This window comes from Macrotis lagotis, chromosome 1 (genome assembly GCF_037893015.1).
Source record: "Macrotis lagotis isolate mMagLag1 chromosome 1, bilby.v1.9.chrom.fasta, whole genome shotgun sequence".
NCBI lineage: Eukaryota > Metazoa > Chordata > Mammalia > Peramelemorphia > Peramelidae > Macrotis > Macrotis lagotis.
Genome location: NC_133658.1, coordinates 828,551,482 through 828,569,809, shown reverse-complemented (window position 1 = coordinate 828,569,809; position 18,328 = coordinate 828,551,482). Strand labels below are relative to the sequence as shown.

The 18,328-nt window shown below is 36.8% G+C and overlaps 1 protein-coding gene across 1 annotated transcript in view; it reads right to left on the bottom strand.

The window, feature by feature from the left end:
* Nucleotides 1-6,381: 6,381 nt before the first annotated feature.
* The window catches only part of MRPS31 (mitochondrial ribosomal protein S31), a 41,105-nt gene continuing 29,158 nt past the window's right edge, over nt 6,382-18,328 (bottom strand). Inside the window, exons 6-7 of the mRNA XM_074217219.1 lie at nt 16,282-16,425; nt 6,382-11,785 (exon numbers count right to left, since the gene is read on the bottom strand). Of these exons, the coding sequence (XP_074073320.1) occupies nt 11,556-11,785; nt 16,282-16,425 (374 nt within the window). The 3' untranslated portion in view covers nt 6,382-11,555. The remainder of the gene's footprint in view (nt 11,786-16,281; nt 16,426-18,328) is intronic.

Below are 18,328 nucleotides of genomic sequence, written 5' to 3'. Positions count from 1 at the left end.
CTCTTTTTTCTTTTTCTTTTTAATTCTCTCTCTCTGTCTCTGTCCTAATGTAGACTGATTAGAACTGGAAAATGAAAAAGAAATCAAACTGTTGTTCCCAAAGATATTCCAGAGATGTTGGGGGTTGGGGATGGGAATAGCATCGTAGGAGAGTCATCTCTACAGGGTTAGAGGTGGAGGGAAAAAAAAAGAATTCTATGACTTTTCCCTTGTATGTGTCATTGGGGCTCTAAGGAGAAGAGGAGAAAAATAACAGAAGGAGAAGAAAAGGTAGGCAGGAATGATTTGTACCACCACAACGCTATGGAACAGATGGGATGCTGCCAGAGTTCCAGTGTTACTTCTCTTTACTCCCTTTCTCCCAAGGATAATTTTTTTGTGGTTAGTTTTCTCCAGATAAATGGTGGAAAACTCCAGGCCTATTTTTTAGGTTCATTACTGTTCCAGAACTTGGCAGAGAGAAGTACAGAGGTGGTGTGGGTCTATTTGAAATAAAAATGAGCAACTACCAAGAGCATGCTGTTCCCTCTTGCAGAATTTCATACTAGATAAGCTGTTACTAAAGCATTACCTAACCTTAATGTACCATGGGCTAATAGAGTACAAACACTTTTAATTCCAGCTTCTATTTACTCAGAAAAATCACTTATTCCATGACCTTGGAAAATATGAGTTCCTACTTTTTTTTGGAGCTAATTTTTTTTTTTGTTAAGAGGTTCCTCACCACTGCTAGTGTTATGTGCTTTTATGATAGTACATCAACAATCCAAGAAACAGCTGGACATTCTTCTCACTCCAAAATATTTTCCCTTCTGCCACCCTCATCATCAGTATCCTAGTCCACAGAAATGTTAACAGGTCAAGTAAATCAACTGAAACTACTTTTAGAAATGGTCTAGTCCCTAGGTTGAGAGTTCAGAAGGCAGAGTAGCCTTAGGCCTCTTAATATTTATTTTCTTAGAAAATTTGACAGCTCCCATATCCACCAAATGCATATATTTGGAAAGAAATTCATTATAAAGAGAAAAAGATTTGACTGTTCCTTCATCTTTATCAAAGTTAATTCTAATTCCTGGGAAAAAATTCAGAAGCAATTCTAAGAATCGTCTCAAAGCAAAAATACAAGCATAGTAGAATTCTTTACAGAGGCTCTTTTTTGAAAGTGCTTGAGCACATAAGGTCAGAGTGCTAAGGACTAATGTTTCTAATAGTATTGTCTCAACTTTGGGACTATCTTTTCCAAAAAAGAAAAGTAAAAAAATTCAGTCAAGGAGATGATTATCCAATTCTTCTCATGGGCACTAGTTAGTGAAAGGCACACAGTCTTCAGGAATCATATGCTAAAATTTTCCTCTCCTTTTAAAAAACACCTTCAGTTATTCCAAAAGGAAGTAATATAGACCCTTTCTTCTAAATGTCTCTAACTAAAATTGCCTAAGAAATTCAAGAAACAAAATAATTTTGATTTTATGCTACCTTTTCTTCCAAATAAAGCAAAGTTTACAACCATTAACTTTAAAGGTCTCAAACTACTTGCAAAAAAGGAGTTCCCACTTTTAGAAAGCATCTTCTTGGAAAATACAGTGAATATGGAATTAAAGGATTTGAATTCAAATCCTGATTTTGTCACTTCTACCTGTGTGGGCTTGGGCAAGTGATTATCTCTCTCAGTTTGTGTCCTCATCTGCACAATGAAGGAAGTAGCTTTTAATGTCCCATCCAGCTATAATTCCTATGATCCCCATGATCTTCTAACAAATTGAATTGAGGAACATCTAGCTAATACTTTGGGAATAAATCATCCTCATTCCAACCCCAGTCAAATAAATGGCAAGAAAGACTTTCAAAGAGGAATTCTCAGTCTGACTGCTTTGGTCTATTAAAAAACATAAGAATTACATATTTAAACTCTGTAAGGTATTATTACTTTAGTGGTTTGATCAATATGAGTAGTACTATTTCTCTTTGACTTATCTGTATTATTGTCCACATCTTTTCATAAATCCCCCATTGTTTCCCTTGAAATCTAAAGAATGTCAGAAATCTCAATGCATTTTTTTACATAGATTATATAGATTATCACCACATTCAGGTCGTCTTTTTCCAGTACTTTTGTTTAACAGAATGTTAAGGGAACACTAGTACCTCTGGAGTGAGAGCTGCCAAGATCTTTTTGAGGCTGCTTTTCATCTTTGGTGTCCACCTGCCACCCAAATCTTACCTGAGCTCTAAGAAGTCATAGTTTGTACAGTACAAATTCTGGTAAAAACCCTGGCTTTGGCAGATGGGCTAAAGCAGGTTAAGGATAAATGACAGACCTCAAACCTGTTGGTCAGTTGGGGGACGGGGAGTGTCTAAACCAAGCACGTGAAGACTTCTCCAGTGATAGAATAGACAAAAATGAACAACTTGTTCTAAAGGGTTGTGAAGATAGCAAAAGCAGGTGCTATGGGACAAAAACCTTGGCTAGACATCAAAGATATCAAGGTCATCCACTGCATCCATAACCATTTCCAGTCAACTTGACTCCTATCTTGCCACTGGACTCTGAAGACCCTAGAAGACTTTTTTAAAAAAAATTATTTATTGGGGCGGCTAGGTGGCACAGTGGATAGAGCACCGGCCCTGGAGTCAGGAGTACCTGAGTTCAGATTTGGTCTCAGACACTTAATAATTGCCTAGCTGTGTGGCCTTGAGCAAGGCACTTAACTCCACTGCCTTTTAAAAACTAAAAAAAAAAAAAAATTATTTAAGGCAATGGGGTTAAGTGGCTTGCCCAAGGCCACACAGCTAAGGCAATTATTAAGTGTCTGAGACCAAATTTGAACTCAGGTACTCCTGACTCCAGGGCCGGTGCTCTATCCACTGTGCCACCTAGCTGCCCTGGAAGACTTTTTTTTAAGGCCAATGACTTTATGTAACTCTACCTCACTGACATTCAATTTATGCATAAGTCAAAAAATATTACCTATACCATTTTACCATTTTTTAGCTACCTTAGAATCCTGTGGTGAAAGGCAAGTTGAAAAATAGCAAGCTAATACACTTGGAAATGTAGTCACAATCCTGAACATAAGTGGTAGTCTTCTCACTGGACTGAATTAGCAGTTAAATTCCTGGGTATCCAAACAGCTTTTTTTTAAAAAGATCATACTGGTGGTCCCCTCCTGGCAGGAAGAAGACATCAGAAAAGGTGTCCTAAAAATTGTCTGCTTCACCTAACTTAACCTGGGTTTGCTTACTGTGACAGGTAGGGAAGATTGCCCTGTGGCTAAAACATAAGAAAAATGTACAAAAACTTTTGCAAAGATGATTTGACTCACCATTGGAACATAGAATACATACATGCTTATAGATGACATAAAATCCAGTAGATTGGAAAGACAGTTCTGGTTGTGAAAGAACTCAGCAGGAAAAAGCTTTTGACAAAATACAACATCCATTCCTACTAAAAACACTAGAGAGAGTGTAGCAATAAATAGACTATTCCTTAGAATAATAAGCAGTATCTATTTGAAACCATCAACAAGCATTATATTCAATGGGGAGAGGCTAGAGGCATTCCCAATAAGATCAGGGGTGAAACAAGGATGCCCATTATCACCACTACTATTCAATATCATATTAGAAATGTTAACTTCAGCAATTAGAGAAGAAAAAGAAATTGAAGGAATTAGAATTGGGAAGGAAGAGACAAAACTCTCACTCTTTGCAGATGACATGATGGTCTATCTAGAGAATCCCAAGAAATCATCCAAAAAACTACTGGAAAAAAATTAGCAATTTTAGCAAAGTTTCAGGTTATAAAATAAATCCTCATAAATCCTCAACTTTTCTATATATGTCCAGCAAGATACAGCAGAAAGAGCTAGAAAGAGAAATCCCATTCAAAGTAACCTCAGACAATATAAAATACCTGGAAGTCTATTTGCCAAGACAGACTCAGAAACTTTTTGAAAACTATTATAAAACACTTCTCACATAAATTAAATCAGATTTAAATAACTGGGCAAATATCAACTGCTCATGGATAGGTTGAGCTAAGATAATAAAAATGACAATTCTACCAAAACTAAACTACCTGTTTAGTGCCCTACCAATCAAAATTCCAAAACATTACTTTAATGAGTTAGAAAAAATTGTAAGTAAATTCACATGGAGAAATAAAAAGTCAAGAATTTCCAGGAATTTAATGAAAAAAAGTGCAAAAGAAGGGGGGCTTAGCCCTACCTGATCTAAAATTATATTATAAAGCATCAGTCATCAAAATTGTTTGGTACTGGCTAAAAAATAGAGTGGTGGACCAGTGGAATAGACCAGGTGCAAAAGCAGGAGACAATTATAGTAATCTGCTGTTTGATAAACCCAAAGAGTCCAGCTATTGGGATAAAAACTCTCTCTCTGATAAAAAATGCTGGGAAAATTGGAAGTTAGTATGGAAGAAACTTAGATTAGGCCCAACACCTCACCCTATACCAAGATAAGATCAAAATGGATACAGGATTTAGACATAAAAATCAATATTATATGAAAACTAGAAGATCAAGGAGTAGTTTACCTGTCAGATCTATGGAAAGGGAAGCAGTTTATGACTAAGGAAGAGATGGAGAATATCACTAAAAAACAAACTAGATGATTTTGATTACATTAAAAGACTTTTGCACAGATAAAACCACTGTAACCAAGATCAAAAGAAATGTAGTAAACTGGGAAACAATCTTTGCAACTAATGTTTCTGACAAAGGACTTATTTCTAAAATATACAGAGAACCGAGTCAAATTTAAAAAAAAAAGCCATTCCACCTCACACCTCTCAGATTGACCAATTTGACCAGAAAGGACAATGATCATTGCTGGAAGGGTTATGGGAAATCTGGGACACTATTTTTTTTATTAAAGATTTTATTTATTTTGAGTTTTACAATTTTTCCCCTAATCTTACTTCCCCCCCCCACCCCCCACAGAAGGCAGTTTGTCACTCTTTACATTGTTTCCATGGTAAACATTGATCCAAATTGAGTGTGATGAGAGAGAAATGATATCCTTAAGGAAGAAACATAAAGTATAAGAGATAGCAAGATCAGACAATAGGATATCAGGGTTTTGTTTTGTTTTTTTTCTTCTAAATTTAAGGTAATAGTCCTTGGTCTTTGTTCAAACTCCACAGTTCTTTCTCTGGACACAGATGGTATTCTCCATTGCAGACAGCCCCAAATTGTCCCTGATTATTGCACTGATGGAATGAGCAAATCCATCAAGGTTGATCATCACTCCCATGTTACTGTTTGGGTTTTTCTGGTTCTGCTCATCTCACTCAGCATCAGTTCATGCAAATCCCTCCAGGCTTCCCTCAATTCCCATACCTCCTGGTTTCTAATAGAACAATAGTGTTCTGTGACATACATATACCACAGTTTGCTAAGCCATTCCCCAACTGAAGGACATTTACTTGATTTCTAATTCTTTGCCACCACAAACAGGGCTGCTATGAATATTTTTGTACAAGTGATGCTTTTACCCTTTTTCATCATCTCTTCAGGGTATAGACCGAGGAGTGGTATGCTGGATCAAAGGGTATGCACATTTTTTTTTTACAAATAATGTTTTTTATACATTAATAAAATATTCTTGTTTAAGAATAAACAAAATAGGGGCAGCTAGGTGGGGCAGTGGATAGAGCACTGGCCCTGGAGTCAGGAGTCCCTGAGTTCAAATCTGACCTCAGACACTTAATAATGACCTAGCTGTGTGGCCTTGGGCAAGCCACTTAACCCCACTGCCTTGCAAAAACTTAAAAAATAGGCATCAAGAATAAACAAAATACCCCCTCCCCCAAAAATAAAGACTCGCTTGAGCGATAAGGTAAAGGGGAGAGAAAAAAATTAAAATTAAAAAAATAATAGTAATAATTGTAGGTATGGCCAGGTGGCGCAATGGAAAGAGCACCAGCCCTGGAGCCATGAGCACCAGAGCCCATATCCAGCCCCATACACCCAACAATCACCCAGCCGTGTGACATGCAAGCCACCCCAACCCCACTGCCCTGCAAAAACCAAAAAAAAAAGGGAAAAAAAGACCCAAAATAAAATAAAATAGTAATAATAGTAGGGGTGGCTGGGTGGCAAAGCATTGGCCCTTGAGCCAGGAGTACCCAGGTCCAAATCTGGCCTCAGACACCCAATGATCACCCTGCTATGTGGCCCAGGCAGGCCACCCAATCTGGGACACTATTACATTGTTGGTGGAGCTGTGAACTCATCCTACCTTTCTGGAGAACAATTTGGAACTATGCGCAAAGGGCAACAAAATGTGCATACCCTTTGATCCAGCAATACCACTACTGGGTCTACACCCAGAAGAGATGATGAAAAAGGGTAAAATGCTCACTTGCACAAAAATATTCAAAGCAGCCCTGTTTGTGGTAGCAAAGAATTGGAAATCAAGTAAATGTTCTTTAATTGGGGAATAGCTTAGCAAACTGTGGTATATGTATGTCATGGAACACTATTGTTCTGTTAGAAACCAGGAGGGATGGAAACTCAGGGGAGCCTGGAAAGATTTGAATGAACTGATCCTGAGTGAGATGAGCAGAACCAGAAAAACACTGTACACCCTAACAGCAACATGGGGGTGATGATCAACCTTGATAGACTCGCTCATTCCTCTCTTCTAGAGTCAATGTGGCTTTAGAAAAGATTAAGGAATGGTCAATATGGTGTTTGCTGACTGACAACTATAGAGGGAATGTCAGGAGCAGAACAGAGGTCTATATATGCTTCTCAATTTAGCCAATCTTTGATATTGTCTGTCATGAGGGCTTGTGTGGAAGATCATGGCAAAATTTAGTTGCACTGAGTAGCTCATTAGTATTATACACCAGTTCACAGCATGTTTGTATAGGTATTAGAAAATGAACTTTCTCAGTCACCATTGGAGTGAAGCAGTGTTGCTTGCTCATGTTTTCGGTGATCTTGCCAGATGCCTTCAGCAAGTATGAAAACTGCATCAAGATGAGCTACAGAACTGATGATAAATTTCCAAGCCAAGAATAAAGTGGAGGGAGAGTTATAGCTTGCCAGGTCATTCAACTAATTTTTTGAGGCAGAATTTGAAGTCAGGGTTGTTTGATTTCTGGTTTATCATACCTAGTTGCTCTCAAAATGAAAGCCCAACAAGAAAACTGACAATGCAGTTGAACTGAACTTGGCATATGCTCCATCTGGTACCAATGATGAGTTTGAATATGCTTTTTTTTTTTTAAGAAAAAAGGCAATGGGGTTAAATAACTTGCCCAATGTCATACAGCTAGGTAATTATTAAATGTCTGAGGTCGGATTTGAACTCAGGTCCTCCTGATTCCAGGACTGGTGCTCTATTCACTGCACCACCTGGCTGTCTCATGAATATGCTCTTGATTCTCCTCCTTAGACTGTAAATATCTTAAGATAGGGATTGCCTTTTACTTTTTTCTATCCCCAGAGCTTAGCACCTGACTGATAGACTGACCTCCATCAACAGAAACATGACCCTTTGATTTCATTTTCTTCACATGGAAAATGAAGTTGATATTTTAAAATGAGTTATTGCCCTCATCGTACAAATCAGCCCAGCTACAGCTGCTTATACCTCTGGATTGAGTGATATCCAGTTTCAAACAAACGATCCAACTTCCCTCAAACCTATGCAGAAATAAAACCTAAGTTTTGCCTATTAATCATTAGTATCACTTTTCAAGTCAAAAGATTTAAATTTTAAAGAAGTATCGAGAGAAAGTTCATAAAATTCTGAGAGGAGAAAGGAGATTATAATGGAAAACAACTGGAGGCCAAATGATATCTGCAGAGTATTAAAGGATCTTTCACAATAGTCTGGGTTGATTCCCAAATAGTTGCAGAGATAAGGAGATATTTAGCATTTTATAGTTTACAAAATACTTTCACAATATCTTCTGAGCTAATACTCCAATTTTCAGATAAAAGGAAACCTATACATGTGTATGTGTGTGTGTGTGTGTGTGCTATTGTGTAGGAAACAATCCCAGATGAATTGATTTGATTGAGTTTTCATCAAAGGTGTACTAACAGAGCTGAGACTAGAATTCAGCTCTTCTGATCCCTATCAGTTGTGCCAAATAAATAGTATGATGAAAATAATTTTAAAAGGCTCAGTTAATTATATAGCACATTTTATTTTTAAATTTTTTTTCTGTATAAATTAAATGAATTCTTCAAGATTAAAAAGTCATTTTGGAGGGGTAGCTAGGTGGCGTAGTGGATAAAGCACAGGCCTTGGAGTCAGGAGTACCTGCGTTCAAATCCGGTCTCAGACACTTAATAATTACCTAGCTGTGTGGCCTTGGGCAAGTATTTAACCCCATTTGCCTTGCAAAAAAACCCCCAAAAACTTAAAGTCACTTTGGAATAGGATAAAAAGTAAGTCTCTGTAATCCCCTTTTTACACAATATGACAAAAGAGGGACTAGAATGGTATTTCTTTGTATATGGGTATTTCATAGGCTGGCATCACAGTAAAGTTAGTCTCTTGATGTTACAATTGAGGAGCTCCATAATTACCTGGTATTCTCTTGATGTTCTACTTACAGGGATCTTCCAGATTCCTCCCTTAAGTTCTTGATCAACTGTAGGTCTTAGGTAATACTTGTGCTGGGTGACCTCTGGACTAAGCAATCATCTGCATATGTTCTTTTGTGTGAGCATGGCAATCCTTTAAATCTTGGGTCTTTCTCAATCCTCAGAGCTACTTGGTATTTCTGCCCCAGTTTTTCAATTTCAGTCATTACAGTTATACTTCTGGTATACAGACAATCCATCATTGACTGCACTAAGTCCAGCTTGGCTTTTATGGAGTTGATAAAGTTGGTATCAACTAAAATGTAACTGCATGTAATATTGGGAAAATAAGCAGCATTGATGCTGGGTAACATCTCTTTCTTTGCAAACACTGGGATCTTTTTTCTTTTTTGATTTTAACTGATCTTGACCTCTTTTTATCTATCATCTCTTTTCTTTTAAGGTTTTTGCAAGGCAATAGGGTTAAGTGGCTTGCCCAAGGCCACACAGCTAGGTAATTATTAAGTGTCTGAGGCCAGATTAGAACTCAGGTACTCCTGACTCCTGTGCCACCTAGCCACCCCCTATCTACCCTCTCTTAAACTAAGCATTTGCTTCATTGCACCGTATTTCCTAACTTTCTTGTTTCCTCATGTTATTGGAGGCCTTCATACCTATTTAGCACATTTAAAATAGAACCGCTTAATGTTGTACCTAATTAACATTTTCCACCTCTGTACTTTGTACAGATCTGACCCTCATGCCTATAGGTCTCCTTCCTCACCTCCTGTTCTATTGGAATTTTAGTTAACTTCAGGATATGTCACATCCTTCTGGAAACCTTTCCATGTTTATGCTATTTACCTTGGCAAGCAAGCTCTTTAAGGGAAGTGACTTTCTTATGTTTTTCCATAATTCTAATACCTTGGTATAGTGACTGATACATAGTATTTTAACAAATCCTTGTTGATCTTAAACTGTGTGTAATTGTTTTAAAGTCCCTTACTAATTTACAACAAATTGAGGCAAAACCGAGTTAAGCGACTTGCCCAAGGTCACCAGCAAGTAAAATCTGAGGCAGATTTAAACTCAGGAACATGAGTCTTCCTGACTCTTGGTCCAGCAATCTATCCATTGTGCAAACCTAGTTGATGTCCTCACACCCCTCCCCCTTTGTAAACTTCTTTTAAGTAGCTCTAATAATGATAAACTTCTTAGGAATTACTTGAATCACCCTCCCATATAGGAATGTAAATAATTTAACCTGAGCCTTTTGTGTTCAAATGTTCTATTTTCTATTCAACTTCGGTCATTTCATCAGGAATGCTTGAAAGTCTTCTATTTCATTAAATATTTATTTTTCCCCTGAGAGATTATACTCAGTTTTGCTGGGTAGGTTATACTTGGTTATAATTCTACCTCCTTTGCCTTCCAGAATTATCATATTCCAAGTCCTCCATTGTTGTTTTTTTGGTGGGCAATAGGGTTGTGACTTGCCCAAGGGAACACAGGAGTGTGTATTAAATGTTTGAGGTTGGATTTGAACTCAGATTTTCTTGACTCCAAGGCCAGTGCTCTATCCACTGTACCACCTAGCTGCCCCTAAATCCTCCATTCCTTAATTGTAGAAGCTGCTGAATCTTGTTTGATCCTGACTAGGGCTCCACAATATTGGAATTGCTTCTTTCTGACTGCTTGCAATATTTTCTTCTTGATCTGGAATCTGGAATTTGGCATTATATACCTGGGAGTCTTCTTTTTGAATTCTCTTATAGTCAGTGGATCCTTTCAATTCATATTTTAATCTCTGGATCTAAGAAATCAGGAGTTTTCCTTGATAATTTCTTGAAATATGTCTAGGCTGTTTTAAAAAAAATGTATGACTTTCTGATAATCTCAGGTCCTCCTGACTTCAGGGCCTTTCTTTGCTCTTTTCACTGGGCCACCTAGCTGCCTGATAGTCCAATAATTCTTAAATTATCTCTCCTCAATCTGTTTTCCAAGTCAGTTTATTTTCCAATTAAATATTTATTTTCTTCTATATTTTCATTCTTTACATTGTTTTGTTTCTTGTTTTCTCATGGAATCATTAGTTTCTACTTACCCAATTCTAATTTTTAAGGAATTATTTTCTTCAGTGAGTTTTTCTATCATTTTTCCTATCTGGTCTTTTGCTTCCCAAGGAGTTTTCTTTCTTTTTTGCAAGGCAATGGGGTTAAGTGGCTTGCCCAAGGCCACACAGCTAGGTCATTAAGTGTCTGAGGTTGGATTTGAACTCAGGTACTCCTGACTCCAGGGCTGGTGCTCTATCCACTGCGCCACCTTAGCCGCCCCAAAATCTACCAGTTTCAAAGTCACTTTACAGGATCCATAGACCATGCTCCAATCAGGCAGCCAGGAGAGTATCTAATATACTAGGAAAAAATAAAAAAAACCTTCGAAATAGCCTGTGTTCTCTTTGCATAAGGCTACTTCTCAACAGCATCCTTTCTGTGGTAGGTGGACATTTTACCTGGATATTTGTCTGATGATACAAAAAAGCAATTCTACATATAGCTCTTGCTTGTAAAAGGTCATTCTTCATTACTTTACTGCTATCAGTGAATCTATCTGTGAGAGGATCCTTGAGGGCAGAGACTGTTTCCTATTTTACTTTGTCTTATAGCACCATTGCTTTAGTATAGTGCCTGGAACTTTATAAATGGTTAAAAAAACCTTTGGCTACTTGATGAAGAGAAAGTGACTAAATAGATTTGTCTGAAATTACAATTCTCATGTTACCATTTTATTACTACAGAACATAACGAAATTTTGTAACTAAGAGTATTTTTGGCCACAGTGGCTAATCTCTTAAACAATTTAATGTTTTTATAATGCAAATCAATTACAATAATTATTCATTACAAATTAACCCAAGGAATAAAAAAATTTTTATATATTCTGTGATAAAGTCCGTTGCCAAAAGAATAAAAATTTCTATATTTTTCAATTGAATTGAATATTATTTTCTTCAAGAATATTCTTCTTTTCATGGAAATAATTCCGAAACCATTCTATATGCTCAACTTTTTCTTTAACAGTTAGAAATGGGTTTTTTGAGAGTCCACAAACAACTAGTTCCATGAAATGACGAATTGGTCCTTGTTTTGGAAAATCTTCCAAGTGTTTATCCAAAAATATATGTTCATGAAAATCAGCACCATCATCAACAATACCTAGAAAATGAGCCAAAACACATATAATTTGAATGCATACATAACTATAAGTCAGAAATACATTAAACATTCTGAATCAGCTTATTGTTCTTTCCACCAATTAAAAATAAGAAAATCTTTTTCACCAAAGACTTAAAATGAATATTCTTATTTCCCAAGTATGTCTTTGTAAATTGGCCCCGTCATTAACAGAATTTCTCAATATTATTTTTGGGGCTGGGAATTTTTCTTTTCTTTATATTGTATGATGTGTGGAAACACTTGAGGACAGCAATCTCATTTAAATAAGTAAGCCATTATAAGATGAAAACATTGTTACCGACTATTAAACATGCTATCCTGTGACAAATGCACAGAAATACTCTGTGTGTGTGTGTGTTTGTAAGGCAATGGGGTTAAGAGACTTGCCCAAGGGCACACAGCTCAGATTCTCCTGTCTCCAGGGCTGGTGTTCTAACCACTGCTCCACCCAGCCGTCCCATAATATTCTTATAACACAAGTCCAATTCCCATTCCTAAGTCTGGGATGACCTAGGCACCTAATATTTTGCAATATTATAGAATAGGCAGGCAAGGGATTATTTTATTCATTGACTGGATAAAAAAAATATAACAGAAATAAGAGATACACATATCAGGATAGCAATGCCACCAAGAACTTACTCCGGTGTCAGTCTGATTCGTTCCCCATACACTAGGGCAAAAACTAGTTTATAACAATAATTTCCAAACCACTTTTGCCCAAAGAGCACCTTTCGGCACTGGGTTAAATTTAACCATCCTCACTCTAAATTACATTACTACTTCCTCTGTGTCCATGAAATAAAAAAAGATAAAAACTCTCTGCCTGGATTACTCTCCATGCTACCCCATGAGTCTCGTACTAGTGTCTTCTGGGTCTAAGTATCAAAGAACATACCAAAAAGGGCTCTCCTTGGAGCTCTTAAGGCAGAGTGCCTTGCGCATAATATAGATGCTCAGAAAAAAGATTGTCAAATGAATTGAGCACATCCAGATTGGCTTATTCTGTGCCATGTATTGGGTTTTTTTTGTTTGTTTTTTTAGGTTTTTGCAAGGCAAATGGGGTTAAGTGGCTTGCCCAAGGCCACACAGCTAGGTAATTATTAAGTGTCTGAGACTGGATTTGAACCCAGGTACTCCTGACTCCAGGGCCAGTGCTTTATCCACTACGCCACCTAGCTTGCCCCTATGCCACCTAGCCGCACCTCATGTATTGTTAAAATGTGGCAATGAAAAGGGAACAAGGAGTCAAAATAGATAACATAATTCAAAATACAGAATTGACTTTAGGTAATAGCTCAGGTAACAATAACAATTATTGTTTTGACTAACGACAATCCTTGCTTGGGTACATATTCAAGGAATAAAGTTTGTTAACTGGCTGTTGCTGTACCATTCCTAAATTTATTGAACAGTCAAATCCACAAAAGGTTTACTTTCATCTGAAGTCAACATTTTTTTTTTAGGTTTTTGCAAGGCAATGGGGTTAAATGGCTTGCCCAAGGCCACACAGCTAGGTAATTATTAAGTGTCTGAGATAGGATTTGAACCCAGGTACTCCTGACTCCAGGGCCAGTGCTTTATCCACTGTGCCACCTAGCCTGCCCTGAAGTCAATATTTAAGAGACATGGAAAAAAATCTTGTTACTACTAATTAATATTATCTGATAGCCTCTGAAAATGCCCAAGAAGAATGAAGAACTGTGTAAGAGACAGCTTTAAAAACAGGAGCTGAAACTACTTTGAATTTTAAAAGTTAATTTAGATGTTGCTTCAAGTGCCATACATATAAAAGTTCTTTTAATACACAAATACACACACACACACACACACACACACACAGAAACACTACCCAACTTTCTAACTTTTTGATACCAGAAAAAAGCACACCAAGAAGTTAACTATAAACACAAAATATCATTTTCCTTATTGATGTTCTACTGCACACATTTGTTCAATCATACTAAAAAATTTACTGCGTGAAGAATAAAGACTGTTTTAAGTAACATAACAATGGAATTTCCTTTGCTAAAGGAATGTGTGTAAATCTTTATGGAAGTTATTAATGGCAAGTGAGAAGAACATGCTATCTGATAACCTTTTTTAAAAAACTGAAAATTAAATACCAAGGACAACAAAAGGAAAATAGCGCCCTACTGTGAGGAACCAGGTCACAGTGCAGGTTCCTCATAGTCTTCAGAAGTTTACAAATGTGTGGCAAAGAGGGAGATCAAATTCAAAGTTTCCATGGTTTCTTTCCTGTTTTTCCTTCAGATATTCAAATGTCTTAAGGAGCTGGAAATGAGACACCTCCTTTTCCTACACTGCAGCATCAATAATATGCAGTGTATATAGATACCTGTCACATTTTTCTTCCTTTACTGATCAAAACAGATGTTTCCCCTTTCTTAGAGACTAAACATTCCCATTGACTTTATCAACTTTAAGATAAATTTTTGCTAGGCACTGAAATTCAAGACTGTGTGTCAAAAGGAAATAGTGGAATGAAATAGAAATTTCATAGTTGTTATTATGATGATGTGACCTGATTCATCTTCCTATAAGTGTACTTGTTAGTCACTTGCACCAGGAAATACTGTTGGCATTTCAGTTTAAAAAGCTATACTGTGCAAAAAAAAAAAAAAAAAAAAAAAGCTATACCGTACAAAAAAATAAAGAAATACAAGTTATCCAGAGCATATAATGCAAGGTCATAACCTACTTATCCTGGAACACCTAATCAAAACGTTAACTTTGTCAGAATTTAAAGCATGCATTTTGTGTAAAATTTACTGATACTTTAACAATAAATGCAATCTTTTTTTTTTTTTTTTTAGATTTTTCAAGGCAATGGGGTTAAAGCAGCTTGCCCAAGGCCACACAGCTGGGTAATTATTAAGTGTCTGAGACCGGATTTGAACCCAGGTACTCCTGACTCCAGGGTTGGTGCTTTATCCACTGTGCCACCTAGCTGCCCACAATCTTTTTCTTGAGGAGGTTTTTTTCATTTTTTTAAACCAATTCTATTTTGTTCCATTTTATATTCCATGGATATCAAAAGTTATTTTAAAACACGAATAAATATATGTAAAACACAAGTATGTACACAATAAAATTATAATGTAACCAGAGAAAATATGGCAAAACTCAAAAAAACTTCTGTAACATTTAACCTTCCTTTAAAAAAAAAAGAAACAAAGAAAGCTATTTCAAGACTACCTGGCTTATTTAAAATTTTCCACTGTATTCACTATTCAATTGAAAATACACACATAACATTTTAAAAAAATATTTCCATTTCAAAATATAAAATCCATTACAGTGCTAATTAAAAATAAAACAGCCTAAAATTCTATTTAAATTTCCTAAAACCTATGCAAAGGTTTGTCATTTTTATGGAATTTGGTGCCATACCTTTTCTTTTCTTTTCTTCTTTCTTTTTTTTAGACTTTTCAAGGCAAATGGGGTTAAGTGGCTTGCCCAAGGCCACACAGCTAGGTAATTATTAAGTGTCTGAGGCCGGATTTGAACCCAGGTACTCCTGACTCCAAGGCCGGTGCTCTATTCACTGTGCCACCTAGCCTCCCCCATACCTTTTCTAATCCTCCAAAGAAATTCAATTTCTATTTTCTGAATGAAAACAATTATTCAAAAAATATTCAGAAAATATTTGATATATATTAGTTGATGGCAAAACAGGATAAACAAATGTATTATAGATAGGTGTATTTTCTCTTGATTTCGATATCTCCAACATCAAAGGGAATAGAAATAAGAAAGCACTCTTCACTGGGTTTTGCGGAAACAACTTTTATGGGAATCATGGCTTCCCATGGAAAGTGTGTATAAGGTGGGGAGGCTAGGTGGCGTAGTGAATAGAGCACCGGCCTTGGAGTCAGGAGTACCTGGGTTCAAATCCGGTCTCAGACACTTAATAATTACCTAGCTGTGTGGCCTTGGGCAAGCCACTTAACACCATTTGCCTTGCAAAAAACCTTAAAAAAAAAAGTGTGTATAAGGTCTTTCAAACTCAGCAATACATTCAATTTGTAAGAAAAATCAACCTCCTACAGGGGAATTAATGTTTCAGAAATAGACTGAGGTAGATACGTTGAGGTACTTTTAACTCAATAATTTTATACAGTAAAATTTAAAAATCCTGCTAAGAAAAGGCTGTTCAACTCTGTATATTAGAAGTGCCATGCCAAAATCCTCTTCAGAATTTAGAAAGATGTCTCCACTTAAATGGATATAATAATTTTTATTAGCATGTCATCAAGAATGGACATTTGTCAAGGCAATATGAAGGTATTTACTCATATATACATATATATATACACACACACACACATATACATACATATATACACACACACACACACATATATATACATATATATATCTGGAACTAAAATTAGAGAATCTATCAAAAGTACATTTCCATGCCCTAATTTTGTGGGAAAAAAAATACATACCAGCTTCATTGTTAATTGGGAAAGTCCATAGTTTCCCCTCATTTGTCCACTGGATCATCTCTTCAAAAGCATTCTGGGGAAGTTGTTGATTTACTTTGGCTAATTGTTTAGCAAATTCCACATCCCAAAGTGTTGGTGATGTCTCTGTAGGAAACAAATTACTTTAAAAACGTGTAACCATAAACATCTTTCCCCCCAAAGTTAAAATTGATCATTAATACTAGGCTTTTAGATTGATGAAATTGACAAGATAAAATCTATAAGATGATTCCATTTATTACCTATAATTAAGGAATACTATAAGATTAATGATTTTATCTGAACAATATTATGATTAAAAGTAAGCTTTCTTTTAATATGGATGTTCAACATCCAATTTTATGAAAAAAATTAAAAGTAATATCTTTTCCTATTGGTTGGTTGGTTCTTGTCCTTTGTTAACAAAGAAGACCAAAATGTCATCACTATGTTAGGAAGTTATATAGTGTGTCTGACTGTGGCAGATCAGTCCAATAAGAGTTCAGAATATACTACATGTGTTCATGTGAACACCTGGGGTGGGTATTCCAAACTTCGGTATCTGTTTTCTTTGAGTTGCTTCCATTCAGCCTTGCTCATTAGAGTGCAGCATCCTTTCTGATGAGGCACACCATGCTGGGTGGTCCTGTGCCAGTGTCTCCCATGCTGCATAATCAATTTTAAAGTTCTTAAGACAGACCTTCAGGGTGTCCCTGTATTGCTTCTTCTGATCCCCACATAGGCACTTGCCCTGTGTAGGTTCTCCATAAAATAAGTCTTCTTTGGCAAGCGTAAGTTTGGCATTCTGACAACGATGCCAGTCCCACATAGCTGCACTCTGCAGTAATTGGAGTGCTTGGCAATTTAGTTCAAGAAAGGACCTCAGTGTCTGGTATCATCTTCTCTTACTATGTGATCTTCCAAAGATACTTTAAATGGAAGCAATTCAGTTTCCTGACATGGCGCTGGTAGACTGTCCAGGTTTCACAGGCATATATGGCTCTATAGACTTTCAGTTTGGTAGTCAGCCTAATAACCCTTCTCTCTCATTCTTTCTTTCAGAGCCTCCCAAATACTGAGCTAGCTCTGGCAATGTGGTGTCAAACTCATTATCAATATGTTCCTCCTTGAAAAAGACACTGCCAAGGTAAGTGACCCTGTTCACAGTATTCAAACCTTCTCCATTTGCTGTAATCAATGGTTCCACATATGGATGGTATGATGTTGGTTGATGGAGTACCTGTATTTTCTTGGTGTTGTTAGACCAAAATTAGCACAAGTAGAAGAGAAATGATCTATAACTTTTTTTTTTTAGATTTTTCAAGGCAACGAGGTTAAGTGGCATGCCCAAGGCCACACGGCTAGGTAATTATTAAGTGTCTGAGGTCGGATTTGAACCCAGGTACTCCTGACTCCAAGGCTGGTGCTCTATCTACTGTGCCACCTACCTGCCCCAATCTATAATTTGTTGCATCTCACCTTCAGAGGTTGCAGTGAATGCACAATCATCTGCAAACAGAAGATTATGTACTAATATTCCCTTTTACTTTGGTTTTGGCTTGTAGCCTTTTCAAATTGAAGAATTTACCATTAGTACAATAGCTGACCTTGAGGCCATGTTCATCCTCAATGAAGGCATTTGATAACATGACTGAATACATCATGCTAAAAAATACGGCAGCAAGGACACAATCTTGTTTCACTCCACTGGTAATGGGGAAATCATGAGAGCATATACTATAGCTCATAGTATTTTATATTGACGATGTTTATCCTTAGTTCTCAAAGAAGACTATGACATCAAGGAGGAGGATCCCCTGACAAGCACATGAATTGTATTTGAGTGAGGAGGTGCTGTGTTAAGCTGCCAGCTGCACTTTCTCCTCCAGAGTCATCTCGGTCCAGTAGTCAGATAAGGATCAGGACAACTGGAAATGGCCCTGGAGGCAAGATAATTAGGGTTAAGTGACTTGCCCAAAATCACACACAGCTATTAAGTGTCAAGTGTCTGAGACTGGATTTTATCGGA